This window comes from Python bivittatus, unplaced genomic scaffold (genome assembly GCF_059951505.1).
Source record: "Python bivittatus isolate LINGU-HERP-01145 unplaced genomic scaffold, Pbiv_v1 ctg000350_np1212, whole genome shotgun sequence".
NCBI lineage: Eukaryota > Metazoa > Chordata > Lepidosauria > Squamata > Pythonidae > Python > Python bivittatus.
In genome coordinates, this window is record NW_028277074.1 from 40387948 (window position 1) to 40411856 (window position 23909).

General features: G+C 43.1%; 1 protein-coding gene across 2 annotated transcripts; it reads right to left on the bottom strand.

Moving 5' to 3' along the window:
- Positions 1-810: 810 nt before the first annotated feature.
- On the bottom strand, positions 811-22827 carry SHOX (SHOX homeobox). Of its 2 annotated transcripts, none has more exons than XM_088144437.1 (5): positions 22509-22827; positions 18288-18496; positions 9230-9287; positions 9063-9151; positions 811-1056 (listed from the first exon to the last, which is right to left on the bottom strand). In XM_088144437.1, exons 1-5 carry the CDS (start codon positions 22825-22827, stop codon positions 811-813), a joined length of 921 nt encoding a protein of 306 aa, XP_088000563.1. The 2 variants fall into 2 exon arrangements, with proteins under 2 accessions (XP_088000563.1, XP_088000562.1); XM_088144436.1 differs by having other exon boundaries at positions 9060-9151.
- Between the last annotated feature and the right edge of the window lie 1082 nt (positions 22828-23909).

Here is a 23909-nt window from a genome sequence, read left to right on the forward strand (position 1 = left end):
TTCTGTCTCTGACTTTCGTTGTTGTTGCAGCTCCTTGTGAAACATGTAGCTGGAGGGCCTGCTTTGTTCAGATTAAACTGCCTCATCTGTGATATGAAATTCTGTATTTAAATTTAAGCCACTTTTGCAGCAGCAGCTCCTTAGTTCAGGAGCAATTCATGAAATAGCTAGAACATAGTTGGCAACTAAGGAGATATGTCACTGTAATGGAGACCAGCCCCTGGGAATTGTTTCAAGCTTGGGTTTTGTTCCAGTAGAGTCTAATTTCCAGATGGTGTAGAAGTTAGGCACATGCACAAGATTGCAAAACTGACAGCAGTGAGTAGTGTTATGTTGACACAATGCTCACGTTGGCCACAGTCAAGCTCCAGTTGCCCCAACAAAGATGCCACATGATTTGGAGAATTATCCCTCTCATCTTCTCTCCTCCAAAAGTATTCTTGATTTTTCTTTTTTTAACTTGTTATTTATACCTTGAATTCAGACTCAGTATGCATCTGGTGGGAGCAGGAGAGTTTAACTGCAATCATCAGCACTAAGCACTTGGCCAAAATCAAAAAAGTAGATAGGTGAGTCCTTCAATCCTCAGATCAACTGAATAACTTCTGACATCTTGGAACAAAATAGGACGAGGAGAAAGGAGGGAGTAAAGGAGGAAAAAGCAGCCCGGTGCTGATTGTGCATCTACAAGGACTTCCAGGCCTTTCAAAATCTAGCACTCATCCTTGTCTCAGCCAAGCATGGATGACAGTTGGAGGAAAGGAAACTATTGTCCATCCTGGCAATGAAACTGCTTCCAGAAAGGAAATGTCAAAGCCCCAGGGCCTCAGCATGTTTCCGGGCCTTGAGCCTCAAGTCAGCAATACTGGAATTCTTGCTGTTGCTCTTGGCGGCTGCAGCCACAACTGCAGCTGCAGATGCAGAATCGGCCAATGAGGCAATTGGGAGTCCAAAGGGAGGGGGAGGGAACATCAAATAAGGGGCATGAGCAGCTAGGTGAGGATGGAGATGAGGGTGGGCATGGGTGACCCCCTCTAGCTGCAACTGAGCTTGGACCTGGAGGGAAAAAACAGAATCATACAGAAAATAATTAACAGGAGATATTCCAACAGAGGGACAAATGGGCGTGTCAGCCCTACAGACCAGAAAATCAACTCCAAGGAAGACTAGAACTACAATTTATTGAGAAAGGCATGGTAACAGAATCTTGCAAGTCTGATTACGCTATCCCTCCCCTTCTTATGCCCCAGTGAATCAGAGAGGCATTTGCCTGATCCACTTCCAAATACTATCTTGCTTCTCAGGGCTTAAACAATGTTTCATCCCTCTTTGCCTAGGTAACGGTTCTTGCATACTTCTGTCAAGGTCATCTCAGGGCATTACTCTGTGGCTTTGTAAATGATTACGTATTTTAGTAACTGCAATTCTGTGAAGGCTGAGCGTTCACCATTTATCTGCCTGGGGCACAGAACACAGATGTATGAGAAAAATAGCTGAGGAAACACTTCTATGGCTGAGTAAGGAATCCGCAACACTTTAATTAACTCCATATGGCACTTAGCATCATCAAACTAGTTCCTAAAAGTCCATTCTTGCACTCTGGGAATAGCTAATTCTTCAGCTTGATGTGCTAGAAGGAGAAAGAAAGACAGAGATGGGATAAGGTAGCACAAAGAGAGACAGAGTGAGGTAATGATGCAAGCTCCATGCACACCAAACCATGGATTCATCCTCTACTGCATCTAGATCCATCTGCTATTAAAATCTGGCTCCACCCATCATAAACAGCAAGTCATCTTCCAATGGTTCAAGAGCCCTTCACTGGAAAAAAAAGTTTTTCTACTTCTGCTTTAAAAATCAATAGCTGCTGGGCATGGTTTTGACAAAATAGGTGGTCTCCTTGCCAAATTGTGGTAAATTACAGCTGGGAAACTACAATCCTCTAACTCTTCATTCTGTGGCCCTCAAAACTCCCCCAAGATCATACTGATTTTTGGTGGTATTTGTAGTGATTTTTCCATAAAATAAAGAGCAAAAAAGCTGTGTTAAATCTTGTCCCTTAAACCATTCCTACAAAACAGGCTGAAAATGTTTAACTCCACCCCCTGGTGATGTCACAATACCACTGGGTATCCCTGCTGCAATCCACAGAGATCTTTTAAAAATGAAGCTTGTCCTACAGACAAAAAAGTTCACACTTACAGTAAGTGACCAAAATATCTGTAAACTAATACTCTACTGCAATAACACTATTAGTCTTTTTGATTTCACATTTTTGTTTTTATCACTAATATTCAAAAATGCACAGATAAGCAGGTACTCTCACAGATTAAAAATAAAAAGCACATAATCAAGATGTATTTATATGTTTTCTTATAACCCAGCATTTAATCTACAATTAAATTAAATTAAATTGTTGTACAATGCCATTGTCTGAATGTAGTACTCAAACTGACAGCGTGCTCTTCCTTGCTGTATTATCCTATACTGGTTACTGTAAATATCAGTTACTAAGGTTGTCCTTTTCTGGAATTACTGCAAACTAGCTTTTCCAGATAAAACCTCTTCTCCCTCTTGTTTCCCACCCCACCCCACCCGCCCAGGGTCTGGCATTTGATGTTGCCAGGCAGAGTCTTAAGGAGTTACCAGTCAATAGAGAGCATGCATCTTATGGCAAAACTAGGTTCATTTCAACAGAAGTAATATAATGATGAATTTAACCTCAGTACAAAATCTCTCATCTTCTCATTTATTGGTAGCATAATACCTTAGGTGTAGCATGTTAGGTGTTTTTACACAATAAAAACTTCAATAACAACTTCATAAAGACAGTCAAGATGAGATATAAAATATTTAGAAGTGGACAATTTATGGGATGTTTACCACAAGAGCCCATGTTGCTTCCCCCCCCCTTTTAATATACTGATTATCTCCTTTTCCTTTCCTTTCTTTTTATTCTCTAATCTGTTCCATATTCTCCTCAGATTCTTAGCTTTCTGCCTCTACTTCCTATAAAGAAGCATCCAGTTAACACTTTACTTGCAGTCAAGTAAAAGCAACAATCAATCATTTCAACACATCTTTCCTTCTCTTCCAGCTTAGCATCACTGTCATTCTGGGACACAGGGTTTAAGCAGAAGAGCTTATTTCACCTTACATATATAAACAATCCTTTTTTTCCCCCCTTTCCTGTATTCATAAAGTATCTGCAATCACATTTTTTTCAAATATGTATTTTCGGTTACATCGATAGCTGCAACATTTTTGCTTTAATATCTTTCAATATTTTGCAACCTTATTTCCACAAATGATATCCAGTTCTGGTTTAGATTTGTTAGCGTCCTTTTGTCTTTGTTTAATTTCTTCCTTTGGTTTCCTCTTCTCCTAACAAGATGGGAAATGTCTGTAACTCCAGCAACTGTTTGCTCAGTGGGGATGGTTGAAGTTATATCACTTTCAGTCCACTGAGAACAGCTAGAACATCCAGCACCAGAGCTCCTTTCAGATCCAGTTCAATCCTCCTTTCCACTGATTTCTCTGCTTTTTCACTATCTGTTTCTTCCTCTTTTTCTATGTTAACAGCGACCTCAGCTCTTTTTTTCAGTTTCTCTTTCAGGTGACTGCTAAATCCATTACCACCACTTCTGTAGTATTTCCCATTTCCTGAGCAAAAGTTGCAGCTAGCTGTTTCGCCTGCTTCGCCTGGCATTCAACTCCCTGACAGCTGTTCCCAATGGCCTTTTTTATAGTGCTCCATCTGAAGCTTTTACTAATGCCTCTGCTGGATTTTCTGCTGTTGCATCTCTATGCTTTTCAACAGTGAAAACTGCAAGCTCTTCTGTTTTCTCTTCTATCTTCTCCAAACTTCTTCATTCTTTTATTACTTCTTCTACAGAAACTTGTTTTTTACGGTGTTGTCCCCAATACTTCCTGCAGCCTCTTCTGCTATTATGGGTTTCCCCCTTCTGCCCTCTTTACAGCTCTCCCTTCTGAGTGAGTGCAAGGGATTTTTTTTTTAGTACAAACAAACATGCATATCAGGACCACGTTATCCCTTTCTCTAGTAAGTGACATGCATTAATGTTCCATTACACCTACTTCAAACCACAACATTTCCACTCCACTAACACTCTTGCCACTGGTAATTAATGAGGATCTTTGCTTCCAAGCCCTTGTAAAGTTACATGTTGGTGAGGGACAATGTTTATTCTATCCATTAATTCTAATCTTATAACAGCAAGGAAGTATCATAGTCTACCGCTCCTAAAATGTTTTCTTACCACAACTCACAGGCTCTCTTAACTTGCAATCAAACTCACCGGACCAAAACAGGTTTCTTTCTTGTGTACAGGTCTTTCAGAGTGGACTAAAAAATAACTATCTCATATCTGCCAAATCTGAATGGAAACTCCTCTCTATTCAGTACCAAATGATCCATTGTCTTCAGCAGCTCCAATTACTGAGTTTGGCCTCCTATCTTTTTTTTTTAAGATTTTTTTTAATCCGACCTTTATTGTTTTTTATAAATAACTCAAGGCAGTGAGTATACCTAATACTCCTTCCTCCTCCTATTTTCCCCACAACGACCACCCTGTGAGGTGAGTTGGGCTGAGACAGAGTAAGGCCCAAAGTCACCCAGCCAGCTTTCGTGCCTAAGGCAGGACTAAAACTCACAGTCTCCTGGTTTCTAGCCTGGTGCCTTAACCACTAGACCAAGCTGGCTTTCATTTTTAATTTTTAACTCATGGAAAATAAAATTAGTCCACATGTATTAATTCTATCTTTTCTCTGGGCTGTCAATCTCAGGCCATCTGATCATTTCTTTACAAATGTACCAACTGTTCTGTTCTCGTGAGAAATATTTATATCCTATTTTACAGGCAACTTAACTCATGCTATTCCCAACTTTCTTGTAGTCCAAAGTAAATTTATTGTTTCATACCAAGGGCAAGTTAAAGAGATAGCAGACTCACAGTACAATAGAAATTCCTGCAGGTCAAAACAGATGATGTAGCAGAGAATGATGAAATTGTCAGAAATAGAATGGAATGGTTCTGAACAGCAAGATAAATAGAGTTGTGATTTTCAGCTGCTCTGAAATTCACATTTCGGCTGTGAATGCCTGGTGACCACATCTTCTAATGGGGGATTTCCCAGGTGCCTGATTCCCTGTAGGTAACTCTGGGATCTCTTGGGATATAGTAGGGCAATCAATGCCAAGCACTGGAGGGCAGATTAAAAAGAGCTGAGTGACATATGCAGGATAAAACAAGGCACTTGGGGCAAAATGCCCAATGAGGATTGAACTCCACAAAAGAGTCCCCCGGCTTTCAGTACAAAGTTCTAATCATATCCCTGGAAAAAAAAATCAGGTCCTTTTTAAAAACATTTATATACTGTTAGTTTAAGGGCAGTATATGAAACAATTTGTTCTTCGGGAAGTTCCTGTGCAGCTAGTTGGACCTCCTTTAGTGAAACTGGAAATTAATTTCACGAAGTCCTCTGCTCCCAAATTTTATCTTTTAGTAGGTTTCTCAGCAGCTGAAGCAAAGATGGGGAGATCTTCCCCAGGCATATAAGAGGCACAGTCCTTAGGAGTCACAGTGCATTTCAGCTTTAAACAGTAACATTTCCTTTTCATGCTGACTGTGAGCCTTTACCTTCATCTCAATTCTCTTAGCCTATTTTGCCCTCTAAAATCTGGAAGATAAGGTACTTCGCAGAGTTGGAGTTTCATTTTCTTTTTTAATCAGTAACAGTCTCCTTTTTCCATACTCTCCCTCATACTGAATGTTCCGATCCTTACATTCCTTTAGTTTGCTCATTGTCCAGGATCTGGCAGTCATTTCTGTTTACATCATTTCTTTTTCTTTTTTCCTGTGTAGCTATCTACTATATATTTCTTCTTTTCCCCCCTTTGCCCCCTCATTCTCTCTTAATTATTCTGGTTCTTGCTCTTCTTTTCCTTCAGGCAAATTCTTCCTTCTGGAATTTGTATCACATTGCTTTGCTATCACACGTGCCAAAATCAAGTTCATTACTTAGGAGTTTATTTGGGGAATAAAAATGTAGAGAGTAAGGAAGATGACCTTGATGTAGATACTGTATGCAGAAGCTTGTTGCCTAAGCAAAAAGAGATGAAGCAATTTCTAAGTCCAGAATGTCCAGATAACATTCAGAAGCAGTCCAAACATCTCCCTAATTCATTGAACTATAAAAAGGAGGAGGACATACAGAACAATCAGAGTTGCAAGATTCTGTTATAATAGCCAATCTCAATAAAATTACTTTTTAGCCTTCCTATGGAATTGATTTCATGGTCTGGTCTACCTAATGGATCTGATAACAAATGAGCATTGTTTAAAACCTTGATGCCACCACTCCAAAATGATAACCACAATATAAAGACTTAATGTAAGTTTAGCTCATTTCTCACTGGTTCATCTGTAATATCATAAGAGCAGGACCGGAGATATTATATTCTTTATCTCATTGATTCAGAAGAGCAATTGGGTGTGAACAGTAAGGAATATAAGTTGTTTTTATTTAGATGTAGAGACTTCTGTGCTTATTTACAAAATAATAGTTTACTTTTTCACAAAAACTAATGGAGTCTCTTTGCTTTACTTTTAATATCTACTAACTGACTCTTTTCCTTTTCCTTCCCCCTTTTTGCTCGAATCCAGGAGCGTCCACAGAATTGAAGATTTTCATCAAATAGGGCAGCATCACACTGTTGTGAAGAAAGCTCTGTCCCTTTTGTACATGTATGCAGTGTCACAATGCACATACACAAAAGGGTCAAAGCTTGTGCTGGGAGAGCATGGAGTTTGTGTTGTGATGGCACAATGCTATTTCTGACATTTGGCTTCTCTATGCCTCCTATGCACACTTCTGCTCTAATTGTCAGTGGTCAACAGTGTTGACTCCAGGTTCTCCTAGCTTTCTACCATTACTTATAAAAGCATATCCAGTTAATTGATCCCCTGCATTTCGCTAAAGCGGCATACAGCTATTCCCCCCATTTGCTTCTTAATGGGTTTTCTCTAAAAAGAGAAATAACATAGGGACTGATATGAAAAGATAAAAATTATAAATATAACATAGGGAAGTCTAGAGTCACTCCTAAAATTCCACAAAAAATTCTACAAATAAGGCTGGATGATGATTCCATAACAGCTTATTCTGACTACCACCTTACCCTACAAGACTTTTACAAAATAGCTAAGAAAAATTGTTTCCTCAAAAAAGAGGAAGATCAAATATTCTACCACAACTTCTCTGAGGAACTAAAACAGGAAAATACAAGACAGGCTTATTTCATTCACCCACTAAATTCCTTACTGCAGAAAGCCAGAAATGATGGTACTTTTTTAATTTAAAAAAGAAGTTAAATAATAGCTTCAAAGGGAGCCAGGCAGAACTGATGTTATTATTAACAGGCTTTTTAACATTCAACAAAATCTTATGCAGAAAAAAGACCTCAAAGCAGTGATACATATAAGCTTTTTTTAAAATAAGAGGTATGAATACACTTGCTTTTAGATAGCTATCTAACTTATTGAAATTAAGAAGAGCAACAGAAGAGTAGAAGGAGATGGAAAGGAGAAATGTTAGGCGGTCAAGAATACCCGATCAGCATCCAAATGCTAACATCGCTCCCTATCTTTTCCCATTATTTTTATTTGCCCATGTCATGAGCAAAACTGGCTTCTTTGTGCTATTTGAAACCAGGGTGTTCCTTGTTCAACCAGCTCTTGCAAGTGTGCCTTAACAGAGGCTACATCTGCAATAATTGTGAAATTATTGAAGACAGAGATAACATCTTGGGATAGGGTAATGCAGGCCCTTTCCTCTCAGTATTATTAACCCAAGAATCCCCCACTGTTTCTCCTTGATTATGCTGCCCTTATCTTGTTCCACATTTTAAACAGCTTTATAGCAATCCTTTGAATTCTGGGAAGCAGCCAGTAATTCCCGATTAATCTGCCAAAGAGTATAAACTTTATCCTGTTTCCCTCCCAGAGATATTTGTATGAACAATGTAGCCTTGATCAGTCATTGACAGATTTCACAGGAGGGGGTGCCTAAATCTTCAGAGGGGGAGCACAAAACACATGCCACTAGCTACCCATCAGCCAATCAGCACCTCACTATGTGTTTCCTTTCCCCACCAGCAGAACAATATAACAAGTTAACCCAGCTAAGCGTTACTTTGATATCACAAGGGTTTAGCTATGCTAAAGATCCATCGTAAGGCACGTAAAAAAGTTTCCTTTGAGTTGAATTTGACTCCATTTGACTTCACCAAGATATCCTATCCCTGTAGTTTGCCACTGCCTTTTTCTGGAATATTTTTTCAACTTCCCAATCCTTGTACTTCCTAGAACTCTCCGATCCAAGTACTAACCAGGCCCGAACCTGCTCATCTTCCATGTCTAGACAAAACCAGCCCTACTGAAGAAATACAAACAGTGTGTGGATTTGGGAGAAGGAAGAAAAATAACCTAATCCTATTTTCCGCTTGCTGAGACTACACACTAAGGATGTCTCCTCAACAGCTGGAAAGATTGCTTGCTCTTTGCTTTCACTGTAGTAATTTGCTTTGGATGTATGCCTTTTCCAAGTGCTCAAAAGGCTGAAATTTAACAAATGCGGTACAGCAATATCTTCTCTTGGCTGGAATTTTACCTGTCGCTATTAGAAACAAAGTAAGTATTTTTGAATCAAATTGAGATGCTGGCCGCAATTAGTAACCATAAACTATAGTTACAAGACAGACACAGAGATTTAAGCACACATATTAAAAGACCTACAGAATCTTGAGGGGCTGACTTTTAAATAAATCTGCTCTACTACTCAAAACCTTCCTGAATTCGGTTTTCAAGGCCAGGGAACCAAGGCATCAGGAACTATTGGTAACGAAAGCGCCTCTGTATATGTGCAGAATACGTCCCTTTATTGCACATTCCTTCCTCCTTCCCTCCATCTGCCCAAATGCCAACTTAACAGCTGCCTTAGACAGGTCAGCCTGGAGATGAAAAGGAAGAAAAACGAGCTACCTGCTGGAAAGGCATCCTCAGGGCTCCCATGTTCACATAGGGGGCCACCCGGCAGGCGTCTAAATGGCTGGCCGTCCCCAAGATCACACCTGCAGTCAGAGACACGGGTGGGTCAGGAAAGAGCCTTCAGAAAGGTCAGCCCGCCTCCACTCCCTTCCAGGACCTACCTTTGTGCATCTGATTCTCTTGCTTTCGGCATTTGGCTCTTCTGTTCTGGAACCAAACCTGCCAAAAGGAGAGGAGATGCTAGCAATAATGAAAGCAGTCAGCAGCAGCATTGAGACGAGGGAGGTCAGCCATCAACCCACCCACCCCAAACTTTCTTAAAAGCTAGAAGACAAGGAAATGTGTGCGGCTGCAGAAAGCTAAATGCTGGGATGAGAGGAAAGAAGATCTGAAATTGTTGTTAGATGTTATAAGCAGGTGAGGACAAAGCTCTCAAATAACTTTCAGTCATTCTAATACTCAGAATAAGTTCCTGAGCACAGAATCTTTTCATTTCAATGTGCTTGTTTGATATCAAGAGAGGGTTTTTAGAAATGTCACACACAATAGAGCTCACAAGCCTAAAAGCCTGCTCATCATGGCTAAATGAAGCTCAAGAAAAAAATAATCATCACTGGTATAGGTAACATGCAACTCTATAATAGTACAATCCCATGAGGGTCTACTCATAATTAAATCCCACTGAGTTGGAGGAACATTTCAGCAGACTATTGTTCTTAAAGAAAATGCAATGGGATCTTGACTCTCCCCTCCATTTTTCCCATGTTACTCAGTTGTGAATCTACCTTCCCCAATCTGCTGCTTTTGGGAAAAAGATGGTGATATGGAAAAATTGGATGGAGCGGGGACAACTGATAGACAGTGAAGATGAATTTTTAACATATGCTGTGTTAAGAGCTAAATATCATCTAGCACTTGTAACCCAATGGCAGTATTTACAGCTGCAACATTTGTTAACAATGTTGTTTGGACCAGCAGCATTTTCAGCTTCTGAGACCCCTGAAATACTAGAACAACTCATTAAATCTTTTAAAACTAAAAAACCTACTATTTGCTTTCATAGATATTTGTTATCAATAAATCAATTTGACATGCAGATGTTAAGAGATAGTGAAATAAAGAGTCAGAGGTTTCTATATTGCCTAGACAATGGGAGTGTCTTAACTTCTATAGCAAGAATGTCAATGGACCTTAAACTATGACTTATACAACAAACAATAATATTTAGCATTTATTGGATTCCATTACATTTGTATAGAAAAAGACTACAACAGCATTTTGTTGGAGATGTAATAAGGACAATGCTTCTTTAAAATGTATGTTTGTATAATGTCCTACACTTACTAAGTTTTGGGAGAGAGTAAGTGGACCATACAAATGTGTGCAAAAAAGCTAAAATTTTCAGAGGATAATATTCTCTTGAATTACATACCTAGTACATGGAATTTGACAACTGGACAACATAAATGGATTCTCCGTGCCCTTACTATGGCCAAAAGACTGATAATGCAACACTGGAAAGATAAAAAATCCTGACATATATGGCCCCATTTATCCAATGGATTGAAGACCTGAGATGCAGAGAGATTGCCTATAGACATAGGCTTTATATAAACAAGTATAATGAAATATGGGATTCATTTATTATTATTATTATTTATTTGACTTGTCCCCGCCCATCTCCCCACAACGGGGGACTCTGGGCGGCTTACAACAAACTAAAATCGGCAATACATAATTAAAAGATTATAAAACCAAAGTTACAAAGAGAAAAATAAAAAGGCTAAAAAATCCAAGAAGCCGACAGAGGCCACACCAGGCTGCTAAGGGGCCAGCCAACCCCATTTTTGATATCCTCCCTCCCCGCCCCAGGCCAGATGGCAGAGCCAGGTCTTCAAATCCCTCCAAAAGGCCGGGAGTGAGGGGGCCTGTCTCACCTCCAGAGGCAAGATGTTCCAAAGGGTGGGGGCTACAGCAGAGAAGGCCTGCCTTCTGGACCCCGCTAATCGGAGTTCTTTTACCGTGGGGATCCGGAGCATGCCTTCTACATTTTATACAAAATACAGTAGGTTAGGAAAAAGCACAATAGTTATATAATTGTATTAAATATATATACACACACACACACTCACATATTTACATTAAATATAGAATTGTAACTTTACTGTTATGACATATTATACTTTATATTTTTATTATTTTTTCTGTTGCATCTTTTCCACTTTTCCACTTATTTTTAAGCACCTGTTATGCCAATTTTTTTGATAATGTATGTTTATCTTTGTGTTTCATTCCTTTTTTGTTTTGTTTTTTGTTTTTCTGTTATTATTAAAATTTAAAAAAAATTAAAAATGCCTCACCCCACCGCTGCAAGTGACAAAGGTCAGGTCTGGGTCACTGGGGATGATGGGATTGATAGTCCAACACATCTGTGTGGCAACCGGGTGAGGAAAGCTGCTCTCCTTACACACTGGTAGAATGTAGATTAAGGGGACCGCTTCAAACCATCCAGATGTGATTTCTTAGCGTCAGAGGACGCAGGGCATTCATCGCATAAAGTCAGCTACATCCACACCTACGTAGCTGTCCCAGTTCTGTGCTGGAATGGGCTTGGTATGCCCCCCCCCTGCCTCTCAGTGGCATCCTGAGTCTTATTATTAATAATAGAGTTACCAAAGGCGTTGGAGCAAAGCAGCACAAGACGTGGGACGGTTTTCCGCGAAAGCGCTAGAGGTGCCAATAGTTTTAGCTCCTTCCAACCGGGGAGATCCAATTAAAGAGCCTGCAGGCAGGGGAGCCGGGGGGGGGGAGGGGGATCAACGTCCCCGGCTGCAACGTGGGAAGGTTACGTCTCCGTTCCACGCCCGAATCACCGCAAGGAGGTCTTCGTTGACGCTCCTAAATAATGACCTTTCAGCGCCATAAGAAGTTGCCGTGCAAGGAGGCAGAACCGAACTCGAAACTCACTTCGCAGTCCCTCCCGCACGCGCGCCCGCTTGGAGACCAGGTCGGTTCCCAGCGAGGCCACTGCCCCTGAAGGGCGAAAGAAAGAAAGAAAGAAAGAAAGAAAGAAAGAAAGAAAGAAAGAAAGAAAGAAAGAAAGAAAGAAAGAAAGAAAGAAAGAAAGAAGCCTTTCCAACCCAGCGGCTGGCTTCTCTGAATAAAACCACCACCTTCCGTAATGTGACAATCCTATACTTGCCTACGCACGTGCTGGGAGCCCACATTTACAGGCTAAAGCACCATGGGAATTGAAATGGAAAGTTCACTGCTGTAGCAAAGATTACGCTCACGTGTGTCTTCCTTGTTAATCCGGAGCCCGGCACTCCTCTGTGGCGTGCTGCATGCTGGGATTTGTAGCTCAACATCGATGGATGCTTCCAAGCTGGGAAAACTTGAAAGGTCTCGGTCTGGATTTCAAGGATGGGGTGTAGGGCATTCCTCTGGTTGTTCCAAGTTTAACTGCAAACTACCATCCTTGTTCACTTTCCTAGAGTAGCATGGAACTGCTTGGCTAAGAGCTGTGGTTTTCTTATCATTTCAGTATCCCAAAATAGTAATGTTAACCATATGGATAATACAAACTCTTTTTTTTAGTTTGCTTTTTTTATATATACAAAGCAAATTGTGTCTTTGGCCTCAGGGCCTGAATGCTTTCTCTAGGAACTGCTATTTTATCCATCTAGTGAATTCTGGAAAGAACAGCATGACACCATTCCCCCTACTGAGAAAGGTGAATTATGTCTTCAACATTGTCATTGCTAAACTCACTGGTCTAATAGGATTTCTACTATTCTGTATGATTTGGGGTAGGTGTTTAAATTATCTAATCATTGATCTACACTCCAGTTCAGCCTTAGTCAAATGTTGGCTTATTTTGACCACCTTTCCCTGGAAGGAATCCTATGCTAAGTCTAGAAAAATGAGTCTGGTGAAGTGGAACTAATGGCAGAATAAAGGGCACTCCAATAGACCTGCACATCTGAGTTCAATTCAGTTGAAAGCACTTCTCAGAAAGTCCTTCTAGAAAAATAATTCTTATCATCATCTATTACAAGAAAGAAAAACAGGGAATAATATTACTACCATAAAGCATTCTCCTTCAACCTAGTACTCTGAGATGTGCTGGGCCAACTCCCAAGATTCCTAGCCAGGGTAGCCATCTTGTTTGAGGATTATGAAAGATGAGATCCTACATATCTGGATGGCACCAGCTTAGGGAAGGCTGATTTAAAGGCCAAGGTAGTTTTTGAGGTGTGAATCTTCTTCCTAACATACACAGAGGTACTTGAGGGACTTATTTCTGGACAGCCAGTTTGGTGTAGTGGTTAAGGTGCCAGGCTAGAACCCAGGAGACCGTGAGTTCTAGTCCTGCCTTAGGCATGAAGCCAGCTGGGAGACCTTGGGCCAGTCACTCTCTCTCAGCCCTAAGAAGGAGGCAATGGCAAACCACTTCTGAAAATCTTGCCAGGAAAAATGCAAGGATTTGTCCAATCGCCGGGAGTCAACATTGACTTGGAGACACACACACACACACAAAATCTGAAGAAACTTGAGATTGCAATTACTGAGTATGAATTCAATTCTGAATATCACATTCACCTACCTAAAAACTAATTGGAATTGCAACACTTTAGTTATCTTCTTTGGACATGCTTACCCATGATTCACTGGATCATGTTTTCTCTCAACTAAGATTTTGGGATTCCGACACACATTCCCACAGCTAGGTGGCAGCACCTAGGTAACCTTGGCTGATCAGGAAAAAGCTAAGCCAGGTGGTACCTGGTTAGTACTGTATTTAGATGGGAGAGCACTGAAAATCGCACAGCAGTAGGAAGTTACAAAAAACATTTCAGAAGAACACAAAGATGAAGCATTTCCATACCATTGCCAAGAAAACTACATAGCCATGTCCAAGTGGTTGCCAGGAGAGGAACTGGACTTGAGGAAGCCTACCTTTTTACAACCCACTGAACCATAAAGTCCTCAAACTGACTGAGTTCACATCACTCACAAATGTTGTGGTTAGCAAAGATGCAATTCTGGTTGTGATGCAAACACAGTCACTGCGAGGCACTAGGGAAAAAATTCCATCCAGTTGGTTTTCAATTGGGTCCTTAAACTTCTGCTTTAATGGGGTTGAAGAACTGAGGCTAAATCCACAATCAGTCCATATCAGGTGGGTAAGATGTAACTGTCTGTTTGACATTCTTTCTGGCTGTTGAAACAGGCATGCTTTTCCAGATTAATATTAATCCTGCTATCCCAACTGATTCATTGTATTTTATTTTAAAATTGCTGCAATCCAGAAAATCTCCCCTCCCCCCCCCCTCCTTTCTGGAAATGCCTTCTTGTGAAGCTGAGGCTGTTGTTGCATCTCAATAGCCAAGGAGTTTATTCCTTGTGCAAAATGTTTCCAACCCGGTATGAAAGGTTGCAGCCTCACTGCGAGGCCCTCCCTTTGCTCCCCTAGCCAGCCAGCCACTGCCTGTGATGGAGACAGATCGAATCTAAGACTTGAGACTGTGGCCCTTGGCCCCACCCCCTGCCGATGCCTTCCGCTTGCCAAGTTGATCATACGCTTAATTAATACTAACTGCACTTCCTACATCACATTTCGCCTCCAAGCTTTCTTCAATTGCCTTAATGATGGCCATTTACAACGGAGTAATTAGTGCAAAGAAAGGCTTCCAAAGACATTAATTATCCAGAGGTACTGGAATGGGTTTCTTAAACAGGAATTGGCCGTCTTTACACTGGAGCACGTGGGATATTCTCCCCCTTCCCCCACCACACCCCCAGTCGCCAGTACGCGAGACCTTGAATTAATGTACTGAGTGGCAGAATTAAAAAAAGAAAGGAAAAAAAAAAATCTCTGAGCGATCCTGAAACTTTTTAAACAGAAGATTTTTTGTTCTTCACTGTTTTCCCTACTCTGCCTGCCTAAAAGTCAGCACCACCGTCTCCGGCGTCCCTTGAGAAGAGGCTCCCGAAATGTTCTTCCCGGGATAGAGACGACTCCTGTCCTTGCGACGTCAAACAAACTAACATTTCGAGTCGACTCTGAACCATCGTCCCACCCCCTCCGTTGGGAAGGAATGCCATCGATTTCAATGCAACTGGGTTTCTCGTAGGCGTGTCTTGAGACTAACAGCTTTAATCAATTTCAGACCGAGTGTTTCGGATTTAACTAGATTTTGTTTTGACCGAGAGCAAAACGAACTCTCCCTTGAAATGAAAACTTCAACCACAATCATCATCATCATCAACAGCTTTGACATAAAAATAAGTGATAATATCAATCAAGATAAAATCTTGATCTTATAAAGCCAGGTCAATTAATCGGCAACTGTTGACGGACTCTCTAATTTGCTTTCACGATTAAAAAAAAAAATAGGTGGATGTGCATTTAAAATGTTGGGAAAGGGGATCCTTTGGGTTCCTTGACCAAAGAGGAAAAATAGCTAAATTCTAGAGGTTTGAGCTGACCAGCACATGGAAATGATGCGGGTCCTTCTTTCTATACATCCCAGATCAACCTGCCTTTCGCTGCTTTGGGTTAGAGGCCCGACCCCACTCACAAAGATGGTTCCTCTGGCAAGGGGGGAATCTCTAGAGCGATGGGTCTTCTGTAGCATAACCCCAGCCCTCTTGGGCCCCCTGGCCGAGCCCTGCTCTTGCCCTTGGCCCCATTTGCTTAGGCCCAGGGGCTCTGCCGAGCTCACAACGGCAGAACGCCCCTTCCCTTTTCAGCTCTGGAAGAGGCGAAGGAGAAAGTGAGGAGGAGGCATGGAAGTGATGAATTAGCCCAAACGCCAAGCCTTCATAAATCAGCCCCGGTGTGATTCCCGATCAATTCCAACTAGTCATGAATATGCTAAGTAAAGCGCAGGACAGTGTTTTAGACAGTTATTTCTTCATTAAGGATCACTCAGTGATTTCTTTCACAAATGCTCTAATCTGATTTCCTTTTGATTTCCATTAGAGACAGTGAATAATGACATTTAATTTAGCCCTGCGCCATAAAACCCAAAGATATTTGCTCGTAATTGAATTACTGCCTACCCCTCACTACGGTCTCATAACTTTCAATTATAACACTGACAGCTGGGCGATATGAGTTGCCGGTACAACACTAAAAATAAAAGGTTAATAAGGAGTAGCTACCGTAGGAGCTCCAATTTATTTGCAGCACATTTCCACACTAAATTGAAACTAGATCCTTTAACAACAAGGGACAGGCGCTATTGACTGGGATTAGAAGGCAATTCTGGAAGTACTAAAATATCTATTTTGAAGTAGGGGGGTGTCCATGTAGCCTCTTCCATTCCTTCCTTTCTTTTACCAAACATGAATAAGACCTCGATCCAGTCCTATCCAGCACATCAAACCCTGTTTATGTTTTAATTAAGGGCTGTCTCTAAAACGGTTTTCTCAGTGGCCCATTCTCTTTTCAATATTTCTTTTCTTTCTTTCAGGCTAAGCTCTTTCTGAGTGTGCAGCTTTTATGGGATTCATGTGAAAGACAGGGCAATTTTGCCGGGGGGGGGCAGTTAAAGGGAGCGGGAAGTAATATTTCAAAAACCTGCAAACACTTGGAATGCCAATTTTCCTGTAACTATGAATATCCTGTTAGGATGCTGGACTAACCACAGTAATAAACTGCTTTAAAGAAGGACTGCAGAATGTGATTACAAGTAATTTATTTTTTATAGAAAGGCTACAAGTAATTTATTTTAATGGAAACGTTATATCAAAGCACTCCCAAGAATATTATAGGAGCCTTTCTCTTGTAAAGAGCTGGAAAAGATGGCATAAAAGTTGATGTCCCCTTCAGCCAAAGTTTAATCTCTTCATTCATTTAGTTTAAGCTATTGGATCAATAGTGGGGGGCGGGAGGGGAAGAGAACTGGAGCCACTGCAACCTTTTTGATCATTTTCCCTACCACTGTTTCTTTTCCAAAACCAGCAAATCTACATGAAATATTCCATTACTTGGCTTAAAATTTTTTTTAAAAGTATCCCATTTATTTGGAGGGGGAAAATTACAAAAAAATTATTATTTTACCATCTAAACAACACTCTTTTTTTCCTCAGGACTATATGGGCATCTCTAGAGATCCAAATCTAGTCATTAGTTTAGAACACGCACAATAATATTAAATCCACAAGGAGCAAGTTGATCTGATGGAAACTAAGGAGAGTTTGAAACCAGAGCATCCTGCTGAGTTTCTCCTCAGGGTGGAGTTTCTGAGTTTCTCTTCCTCCCTCACCTCACAAAATACATGAAGAAAATTGGTTTTGTGAAAGCGTAGTAAGAACTTGCCAGGCATGATTTTTCTTTACGTGTCTTTGACTTTAAAACCTTGTGCTGTAACTCCACAGGTGATTTTATCAAAACTCCTTTCTTTACATAGTACCTGAATGAATGGGCCGAGGTTCCTAACACTGGCATTCCTTTAGCTTGGGTGGTGCTTTGTTCATCCTCTACTTCAGAAGAGGATTCTATATAAAACCATTGGGTTAACAGTTTCAGAAACAAAAGTCCAGCTAACTAATAGTAACTGATAAGTAATTACAGTTATTTGTATCTTTTTGCTGCCATCTAGTGGTCACCCGGATTTCTACTGCCCTGATATGGCAACTCCAGAGATGGAGGGAGGGAGGAATATCAGGACACAGGTCACAGATGCCTTGGCGAATTATCAGTGCATAATTCAAGCCTATTCTTAAGGATTTGGAAACGTTACATTTTAAGGGGCATTGGGGAGGGAAGAGCAGATGGGGCCCTATGAATTCATGCTCTTGTTATGCAAGTCAAATAGAGACACATTTCCCCCCGGCTCTGGATTATCTACTCCCAAAGCACCCAGCTTTCTCCGTGCCCATTGTCCCCGCCCCGCCCCGCAACAGAGCGCAAGAAAAACAAAAGAGAAAAGCAAAAGGTTCTCTTGCTCCTGCGGGGTCTACTAAATCAAGCACCTGATTGGTTAGAAGTGGGACCGAGGAGACCCCGAGCGTTCGGTGGAGACGAAAGGCTCCGAAGGGGCAAGAAACGGAGCGCAGCAGCCCAGGCTAGAATCCGCCCCCCCCCCACACACACACACGCACATCTCCCCCGCTGCCACGGCACGTGTCCTAGTGTTGTTCGTCCCGGAAACCGGTCTCTGCACTAAAGGTCCAGAACGAGGGCCGACGACGTCTCTTCCTCCTTACCTGCACCCTAGCTTCAGACAGCCCAAGCCTTTGGCTCAGCTCTTCCCTCATGAAGGCATCCGGATAGTGCGTCTCGTCGAACAGCCTCTCTAGCTCGTTCAGCTGTTCCAGGGTGAAATTCGTTCTGCTCCTCCGCTGTTTCAGTTTAGTCTGGCCGTCCTCATCTTCGGATTTCACCTCCTCCCGCTTGTCTTTGCATTCATAGATCCCTGGGGTGGGGAGAGGAAGAGGAGGAGAAAGTGGAGACTTCGCACCTGGGTATCGGAAGCCTCTTCCGAAGGAGGAGAGGGTTTCCCAGCTAATCGAACAGGTGATTGACCCCGCTAGCCCAGAATATGAAAAGGCGAGAGAGTTTCGCTCCGATACTTCGGGTGGGGTTTGGTCAATATTCGTTAATGAGTCTAAGGGAGGCTTTCCAAGGCTTCTTCTGTCGCCAAGGCGCTCCGAGGGCCTCGTGGCATTTCTTTTCTTTGACAGGAGACGGGGTGGTGGTCTACAGGCAGACATGCTGTGCAACGGGGGTACCTTAACCTTGCCATCTGCCTGTTTTAAAGAAGAAGTCGGTTACTTATTTCCAGCTCTTTCTTCGCGGGGAAATTCAAAAGACAGGCACCTCCGCCTGTCAGGGTCTCATAATGTTAGACCTGATATGAATTAACCCAGACCATATATCTCACTAATCAGGACACCGTCTGCCCTTCATGATAAACAATTCAGGGAATTGGTAACAAGAAACCAATTTAAGCTAATTCCTTACTATAAGCAACATATTTTTCCCATGCATACATAAAATCTCCTTTGCGTTTGGCGCCTATTAACTTCATGGACAGGTCCATGGAGTATTCTTAGCAAAGGTACAGAAGCAGTCTGTCAGAATGTGTTTTCAATTTCCTTGTCTAACCTACAGCCCGAGAATTTCTGGGTGGTGTCCCATCCAAGTACTAAGTGCTCTTAGGCTTGGTTTTCTGTTAAACCAGCCCAAGTCTGCTAGGTAGGAGAAATGGGTTAAGGGAGCTAGGAAGCACAGCAAAAGCTTATGAATGGGCAAACCTCCAGAGCAGGGTTATAAAGCCATTCCATAGGTTCGGCTCAAGCAAGAGCTCGGGAAAAGAATGTTAAAAAACAGGAAATGAAGCCTCCATTCACGAGGAAGTGAGGGGAAATGTCCTCAACTCCATTGGGATCTGCTGTTATACTCTTGAAACCTTGGGGGTGGCGGGAAAGGACATTCGTTTAAATATTTGAGAAACTCACCTGCTTAGAAAATAAGCACATGGGAGATGGATGGATGGCCTCCTTTATACCACTTTGTACAAATCCGTTCTGCCTGTTGTCCCCTCCCCAGAGCTATCGCCTAATGGGACGGAGTCCTCACCAGACATCAAAGGGCCTGCTACCATGAGAAACACACCAGCACACGCATAGCCCCCAGGCATCACCCCAGCGCAAGGAGCTTGTGAGGGCCACTGAGCACAGGAGGAACTGGAAAAGACCCAGGAGAACTTTGGCTGGTGCAAGGAGAAGGAATGGAGGGGGACGTCTTTTTCTACAAATTCAGGAAGAAAGAAAAATGGGTGGGTTTGAGCTGGCCAGTTGAAAAGAAAAAGTAGTCGCCCAAGGCGTTGTCATTGGTGAGAGGGCACCCTGAAAGGCCAGGCTGAGGTCGGGCCAGAGGGCACCAAAGGAAGCTGGTGGTAGGAGCGCTCTGCCCTATTTCTGTCTTGGGGAAATCATCGTGTCTCCGAAGGCATAAGGAGAGGGGCCTCCCTCTGGACTTTGGGGAGCTGCTCTGGAAAGCTCAGGGTCTGCTTTCCAGGTTCAAAATCACCTTTTCTGGAAAATGAGCGCGACTGAGGTTGGCTCCTTTTTCTAGCAATAGTTTTCTAGGATTTCTGTTCCAGCTGGCACAAAAGATGCATGCCTTAGGGATGGGTTTCAGTATAAAAGCCCCCTAAAAATGACTGCAATTGGAACTGGGCTACTGATTCCCTGGCACTTCCCCCCCCCCCCCAACTCACTTGAAATCGACACCACTGATTATAAAGCTAAAACTAAGGCCCCATTTTTCTTAGGAGACACACTGAAAAGTCATTTTGAAGAGGACTCATCTGTTGCAGCCCAAGAAAATTGTAGCTGAGATGCTTTTAAGAACTATAGCCTACTTCAATTCCCAGTCCAAACATAAAGCGGGCGGGGGGGGGGCATAGTACTGAATTAAGAAAAAATTACTTCCAGACTATCAGCGTTAGAGATAGGTTATTCCTTACCATGACCAGATCAAAGCTGTAGGAATCTAACCAACTATGGTCAGAACGCCCGGATCTTTTCCAGCCCGTCAAGTCTCGGTCCAGAGATTTTCACCGAGTTCTGTGGCACTGACTTCCAGCCCAGGATCTCCCCATTTTCCACACAGCCGCCTTTCCTGCAAGCGGGTTTGGGTGTTTTATCCACAATGTTTATTATGCTGTTGGATGGACCTTTCTTTTTCTATGAACTCCAGCTCTGTGGAGCTATGAACATTTTTCACTTCAGGATACTGACCACAGATGTTGATTTGTAGGGAGTGTGTGGGTATTGTGTGTAAACAGCAGTTTTATGGTAAACAGCACTGGGTGACTTGTGAAGGAAGTGGTAAGCAGTAAAAACACTTTCCTATAAAGATAAAGAAATATATATATATTTCCTATATATATAAAGATATATATATATAATTTGTATGTAGAACATTTTCATGATTTGATACATGTGACATACAGACTATGTGGAGATATATATTTTGGGAGGTTATACACACATGCATATGTTGTAAAACTATTTAATCTTTACAGGATTTTCTAAAAAGGGTGCTTTGAATTTGACAGCACCTGAGTATCATGGGTAATCGTTAGCACTTCATTTATATTCAGTCATTCTTGAACTGATAAACAGATAGCTAGAGATCGATCGATCTTAAAATGATTACGGTAAGACCTCTGAGAATGTAAACTATCACTTTATCCTAGAGCTAAGCTCTCTTTTAGATCATAACAGATCTAATAAACAAACAAAAAGCATAGGGCAAGTCCAGCTGATACTACGTGTGGATTTTAGTGAAAGGGTCTTTCTGACAACGATTAAACATCTGCAGGTCTGAACACATTTAGAACAGAGAAACCCCTGAAAATACAGTTGGACTTACTTTTCAACAGACATGTCAAGCTTTATCTATAAATTGCCAGATAATATCAATAATGCCAGTGCCTCGTATTGTTTTAGAAAACAAGAATGGAAAAAAAATTCTTTTAAGAAACCGGATTGCAATTTTTAAAGGAGTCATCCTTCCCTGTTCTACTTTTATTACTAAAGCATTCACCACAGAAACTGCCATAAGCCGGTGGTGCTTCCGTTTCAAACCTAGGAGATACTTGTATTTAATTCTAGCAGGTTTGCCTAGGAGCATAAGTGACATAACGCTCCGTCTAAGTGGCCGAAAAATGCTTGCTTAACTTCTTATATCGGCTTCTCTTTCCCCTTCTTTTCTGTAGACCGTATTTCAAGCGTCCTATTCTGTAGTCCTAACGCAAAAAAGCTGGATCCCTCTTTACCTCGAGAGACCCTTACAGGCCGGGGGCGAAAACAGTACAGTCTTCAGGGGAAAGGCTTGGGCATCGTCCCCATCCCAACCCCCCCCCCCCCCCCAAAGAGAGATTTGCGGAATATCCCAGGCGAGGAGGTTCCTATGCGTTTGTTCCCTTTGCCTCGCGAGCCGCCGGCCAATTCATCTTGAGTATTAGCCCTTCCCCTCCCCGCCGCAAGCTTCCCACATCTCTTTAATGCAATAATTTTAGCCATTCCACGGAGACCAGCCCCAGAACAAATTCTGCCCGCTACTCCCACTTTAAGTTGGCCGCGATGGAAAATGGGCCGCGCGGGAGCCGAAAGGGAAAGCTGCTTCCTTCTATTGTTTAAATTCGCCTAAAGAAAAGAAAGAGGAACTAGGACTGCTGAAGTTTTGAGACTGGTTTTCTTATTTGAATGGTCCTCGGTGCTGCTGCTATTATCATCATCATCATCATCATCATTATTATCGCTACTCTTATTATTACCATCCCCGACGTCCCCATCTCTATTCTACGGAAGGGACAGTTGCGTCCAAGCGGCGCCCCGGAGGAAACGCGGGATGGCCCAAGAAGACTGAGGGGCATTTGCCGGACGCCTGGGGGGTGGCGGGTTCCTCTTTACCTTCCGAGGCCCTGCTGGCGTGGTTGAAGTCCTTGAGCTTGTCCTTATCGCTGTCTCCAGGCTCTTTGAAAAGGTGGACCGGGCAGTGGGGGCTGCCCTCGGCCAGCTCCTGCAGGCTAGTGGCGTCGGAGCCGCCCAGCTCCCGAGTCCGCGCCAGCCCGCTCTCCAAAACTTCCCGGTACGTGATGGACTCCTTCTTGTGACTGCCGCCTCCGCCGCCTCCACCGCCGCCGCCGCCGCCGCCGCCGCCGCCGCCACCACTGCTGTCTTTGCTTTTCTGGTCAAAAGATTTGGAGACAAATGCCGTAAGTTCTTCCATGGCGACCCGGTCGGGAAGGGGGAGAAGCCGGGCCCTAAAAAACCTCGCCGCCACCAAACCGCCAGGCAAGCTCGTTCCACCGCCAGCGAGCCTGCTGCTGGGCTTTGCGCTACTTGGCGGATGCGGCTCCGCTCGGGAGTCCTGGCCGTGGGGTCCCTCTTGTCCAGGCTGGGTGGTGGGGGGGAGAAGCGCGCACGCGCGCCCCCGCCTATGTGTGTATATGGGGGGGTGCGCGCGCGCGCGCTCAGATGGCCCTTGCCCAGGAGCTCGACAACCAGAAGAGACTGGATCGGGGTTAGATTACTCCCGCTGTTATTTATGCCTTTCAATTTGAGATCCTACTATTTATACTGGGCTACCTCAGCCCAGCCCCCCAGCTCTCGCTGTCTCCAGCAATTACTGCCTCTTTCCGAGTCGCAGGCAGACGCCGAAGAGCGATTTCCCCCTCCTCGGGCCAGCAATTGGCTTGCTTTACGTTTCATCATGCGTTGGCGTCCCTGCACCTTGGTTTCGGGAGCCAAAGAGCAGAAAGAGGCGGGGGGAGAAAGCCAGCGAGCCCCTCCCTTCCCTCCCCCCCAAACAGGTACCTCGTGGCCGGCGTGCTTTGCCAGGGTTTGAAGGAACTCAGCCGAGGAGGGGTGTGTGGTGGGGGAGCGAAAGTCGAAGAAGACTTTATTGCCTGCAACGAGCTCGTGTGCACGTGTGGACTTATAGGAGGCGAACAAGCGGGCAGGGGAGGAAAGGCAAGACAGAAATAAGCTGATGGTTCAATCCAAAGGTAAATCCGGTCCAGCTGGAGAGATCAGTATTGTTCTGTAACTGTTGGATCTTTCTTGATTTTTGCCGTCCTTGTCGGTCTTGTCTTCCCCTTCCCCTCCCTAAATCCTCAAAATGGGGCGGTTTCGGCTGTGAGCTCCCGCCGACTTTTGGTGGGGAGACAGTTCAACGCAAGGAGAATGAGCGAGAAGAAAACGGGGGGCCACGCGATGTTTGTTTCTGTTGCCGCTCCGCTACAGGTTAGGCCAGGAGACACACACAGGCACACAGATCCACCCCGCCCTCAGGTATCGAGCGGGAGGGGG